This window comes from Nicrophorus vespilloides, unplaced genomic scaffold (genome assembly GCF_001412225.1).
Source record: "Nicrophorus vespilloides isolate i.1.1-1 unplaced genomic scaffold, Nicve_v1.0, whole genome shotgun sequence".
NCBI lineage: Eukaryota > Metazoa > Arthropoda > Insecta > Coleoptera > Silphidae > Nicrophorus > Nicrophorus vespilloides.
This window is the reverse complement of record NW_017099931.1, coordinates 17089-21901: the sequence shown is the minus strand read 5'-3', so window position 1 is coordinate 21901 and position 4813 is coordinate 17089. Positions and strand designations below refer to the sequence as shown.

The window sequence follows — 4813 nt, the reverse complement described above, 5'->3', positions numbered from 1 at the left end:
AAATAATGGAAAAGGAAATAAATTGAATTTATTATGGAAAAATCGCTTTGTATGGTTTTAAAATGCGCTGTGTTACGACGAATCACTTTTGTAAACAATTCTTATTGGACCACTGAACATTCTTATTGGAAAGAAAAAATAAGAAAGTAATAAAAATTTTGACAATTTCGATAGAAAAAGGTTTATAAGTATATATGAATTAAAATATTACTTACTACAGAGAACATCAATGTTAGTTTGAAATTGAAATTAAATGTAAATAATGGAAAAGGAAATAAATTGAATTTATTATGGAAAAATCGCCTTGTATGGTTTTAAAATGCGCTGTGTTACGACGAATCACTTTTGTAAACAATTCTTATTGGACCACGAAAAGAAAAAATAAGAAAGTAATAAAAATTTTGACAATTTCGATAGAAAAAGGTTTCGCGACAAAAATTTTACACCTAATTTACTAAATAATTTACTTTTGAACACTTATTAGAAATATAAGCACAGGTTGAAAAACACTGCACTAGAAGACATAAAACTAAGCTATAATATGCTTTTTTTTTTCGAAGTGAACATTGATCGAGTAATCTATTTGTAACTTAATACATGGCACGGTGAGATCATCGTTCATTATTACTATAACAGTATTTTTAGCAGATATTTATTACAAAACTCGCAGATATTTTAACCAATGAAATTAAAGATTTATATTTTTGATGTGGTTTCATTAGCTTGAAGAAATTTCTGAATTTATTTTATAAAATAATGAAATGCATTTTCGTTTTGTAATAAAATGAGGAAAATGTTTAATAATAGAAAACCTGTTTTTTTTTAATATATTTTTGTGTGGTGACTTGCCATACACTTTATTTTGATCGATGTTTAATGGACAAACATGTTAAATGAATAAAGAGAGCTGTTTACTCCGGCAAATCGTTGATCATCGAAGTCGACGATTTCCATCCCATGATGACGTAGATGGCGTCCTTGATGTCGTCCATCGGTACGTCCATGGACAACAACTCGTGGTACATCTTCTTGTGTTCACTGGAAACCATCATCTTCTCCATCAAATTGTAGACGGTGTCGCTGGAGATGGCGTCGTAGAATTTCCTGAACACCGGGCTGTTATCCAATTTATCAGCGAACATATCCATCAACTTCTCGTAGGGAATCAAGCTGTCCACCTCGGAGATCACGCTCCCCATACTCCTCCTCTCATCATCGGCGACGTCGATGTTCAAACCTGCTATATAGTTCCAAGCGATCTTCTCCCAAACCTCACAGTCGAGTCCGGCTTCCTTGACGATTTTCAGGATAGTCTTTACCGATTGCCTAGACTTCAAAGCCTTATGCATCGTCCTCCATTCGGTGCTTTGGAAGTACTTCAAAGCAGCTTTGTAACCTGGATCCGTCTTCAGATGATCGAAGTGCACATCCTTGATTTTATCTATAGGCAGAGCCGTGAGAAAGTCCATAAGCTCCTGGTGGATGGTCATATAGGGCGCTGCGATAGTCGACCCCAGAACCGCCAAAAGTACCAAACAGATCTTCATCTTTAAACGAAAAAAACAACATTAAATAACTCCAAGGTCTCAATCTCTGACACGACATTTAATTTGTTTACGACTTACGTTTTAGTTGTTTTTTTTTTAATTGCGAAAATTATCTCCAAGCAGTGGAAAACTCTGCAATGAACTGCACAGGCACCCGACGTCCGTACTTATACAAGTCGAAGGATCCACCGTGCAAAGGTAAACAAGCGGAATGATTATTCATTTGTGTAATTATTGTGTTTTAACCGTGCGGACGTCGTTAATTTTCGATACGTTGTTTTCGCATGGTGTCCTCTTGCCATCTTTCCAACTCAACATTCAATTCCATATCATTTCGGATATGAGCCGAAATTCTATACAATTATACAAAGTAATGATCTCGTTCCTAGTTTTGACACACGAAACATGTACAAACACAATTCGATACACTTCATATTACAATGGTGAAACACTAATCAGTCATCAAGTTTTAGGTAACTTGAAATATGTAATTGGATTTCTTCGCCTTAGAACTTCATATGAGAATCATGGAAATTATATTTCTATAATTTCAATATTCATTTTCCTATAACTAATTAAGTCTTAAATTTTGAACTTACATTTTTTTTAATCTTTTTATGAATTATACTAATTATATAAGTAAAATATGTTTTTTTTTTTTTGCATTTTAACCAATTATTATCAACTAAAGTCTGAGTTTATTAGTTTTAAAAAAAATCAACTTGTTAGAATTAAAAAACAAAATTTACAAGTATTTTTATTTATATTGCAACAAATTTACATTGTTGAAAGTAAATTAAAGTTGTTTTTTTTTTGAACAAAGAAAAGTCAAAATGTTGTAATTTAGATAATTAATAATTAATTAAAAAAGTAAGTTAAATGTTGTTTCTTAAGCAAAACAACTTTACGACAGTTAATTAAATTCTCTATTGATTTATCCCTGATCTAAATATAATATATTCTTGTTGACCTTTATTTATTTATTATTTCAGATCTAATAGTAACACATTTTTTTGTTGTTGTTTATATTATCAACATTTTCTGACGTAAGAAAACAATTCAATTGAAAACAATTTCTCGCAATTATTTAAGATATAATAATATTTAAACGTTCATTTAAACATAGACATTTCAACATTTGATTATTACTACAATTAGAATAATATGTTTTTACGTTTATGAATTTGTGATGTAATAATGTAATATTTTAAATTAAAGAGATAATTTAAGTTAAATTCTATATAAATATTACAACTTTAATTGGTGCTATTAGAAAAATATGTTTTTTTCAATGTGTGATGTAATAATATGAAGAAAATTTGACTGTAGATTTGTAATAGGTTTAAAATAATATTTCAGAATCAAAGCGACATTCAATATAAACTCTGGTAAAGTTCTGTTGGGACTTTCGAACCGCTCGACTCGTGTTTGGAAACTGTAATTGATTCCAAATCGGGATCGTCGGTGCACGAAGTCGCACCGCAATTATGATTAGACTTTTAACTTCTCATTTTTTTCTCTACTTCTTTGTAAGCTTTTGAATGAAATGAAATGTCACACGAGACGATAAGGGCCTTGCGTCGTGCTACTTTCTCCTTGCAGATCGATGCACATAGTGTACGTGTGCTATGGTACAGATAGTGGTGTACAGTGCGTTTTCTTCGCCTGCTATTACTACTGCAGGATCGAATGGTGCCGGAGTACCGTTGGAATGCCGCCTCGGGGTCCCCGGACTACCCAATGGTAAACCCCACCATTCTTATGGCCGACATACCAACGACATACACACACCTTTAAATACAATCTCTCTCCATCCACCAACATTCATACCACACCGAAACAAAACAAAACAAAAAAATGAGCAAGAATCCATTAACGACAACAGCAACAAGTACAGCGAAAAAAAGTAATAGTAATAGCACACAAAAGTACAAAAAGAAACTAGAATAAGAACTAGTTTCTTATTCGAATGCCTATTTACACTAATTAAATAAATAAGAATGAAATGCGTTAAGTTTAGTACTTAAGTTGAATTGAGTGTAAAGAATTAGTAACTCAATGAAATCTTAACTTCAATGAAGCGTTTTAATAGATTCTTTCTTTTATTGTGCTTCAATGAAGAAAATATTTATTGTATCTTTGTTTTAAATTTTTGTTCAATTATTAAATTGAAATGAGGACAAGTTTTTCTTCAAATATTCTGAATGTCATTGATCCTTTTTACAGTAATTATAAAAAGATTCAAAATCTTAATAACTTGAATTTTAGTTTGAAATTTATGAAATTTTCAATGAAGAATGATTTTATATTTGCTTTAACTTTAATTGATTAAAAGTTTTGAGTAATTATTAACAAGTAATCAAGTGATCAGATTTTTTTGTAATTTTTGAGAATGAACAAATTTCTTAATTGAATATCATTGATTTTATTAATTTAAAAAAAAAATGCATCATAGAAACTACTGTTGATAAAATGTTTCTTTTTTATATATATTTATTGCATTTTGTTTGGAAATTTTGTAAAGAATGCAGATTTTCTTTATATTTACGAGTTTTCGAAAATATTTGTGTGTCTCGTTTGAGATATTGGCTGAAATCCAGTCTCGCTGAATAATTTTATTATTGAAATTTTGCAGCTCGTTGCGAAACGCCACGAATTTAACACCATCGTCGGGAATAATAATGCATAATAATTCACGGTCTTGCGAAATGCATATAATTTATACTTGCCAACTAAGGTAAAACATCTACTTTGAGTTTGCAAGATTACAGAGTGATTTTCTGATCAATAAAACAGACTTTTCTTTTACAGAAACACTTATAAATAATGAAATTTATTGCAAAATTTATACAAATTAAATTGTAATTTTTTTTCTAAAATAGAACTTTTAGAACAATTAAATCATCTTTGATTTATGTTTCGACTGTTTCTAAATACTTCTTCAGAGTTTTAAACATTCTTGAGAATCTACGTTTTTTTTATATTTGTATATTAGAATTAAGTGACTAAGAAAGTTAATATTAAATAACAATTATTCTTTTTTTTTTTCAGATGTTCGGACTTGAATTGTGACGATTTCTTGGTGCAGGAAGATGGTGCAAAGAAATAATTTCGTAGCTGCGTTTATGTTATTGTTGGTCTTTTTGTTGGGAAAGGGAAAGAGGAAAACGGCGGATTGATTGGAAGAGGTCTTGTCTTGTCTGGTAAGAAGGCAAGAAGAAGGTAGGTAAGTATAAGTGAAGAAGTGAGAAGTTACAAAACAGGCA

At 30.5% G+C, this 4813-nt stretch overlaps 1 protein-coding gene across 1 annotated transcript; it reads right to left on the bottom strand.

The window, feature by feature from the left end:
* Nucleotides 1–824: 824 nt before the first annotated feature.
* LOC108566098 lies at nt 825–1719 on the bottom strand. The gene is made up of 2 exons (XM_017925820.1): nt 1626–1719; nt 825–1547 (listed from the first exon to the last, which is right to left on the bottom strand). Exon 2 carries the CDS (start codon nt 1545–1547, stop codon nt 912–914), a length of 636 nt encoding a protein of 211 aa, XP_017781309.1. The 5' UTR covers nt 1626–1719; the 3' UTR covers nt 825–911.
* Nucleotides 1720–4813: the final 3094 nt, after the last annotated feature.

Excerpts from the sequence above, each read along its gene's own strand:
- LOC108566098 (XM_017925820.1), bottom strand. The coding sequence starts at position 1,547 with ATGAAGATCTGTTTGGTACTTTTGGCGGTTCTGGGGTCGACTATCGCA.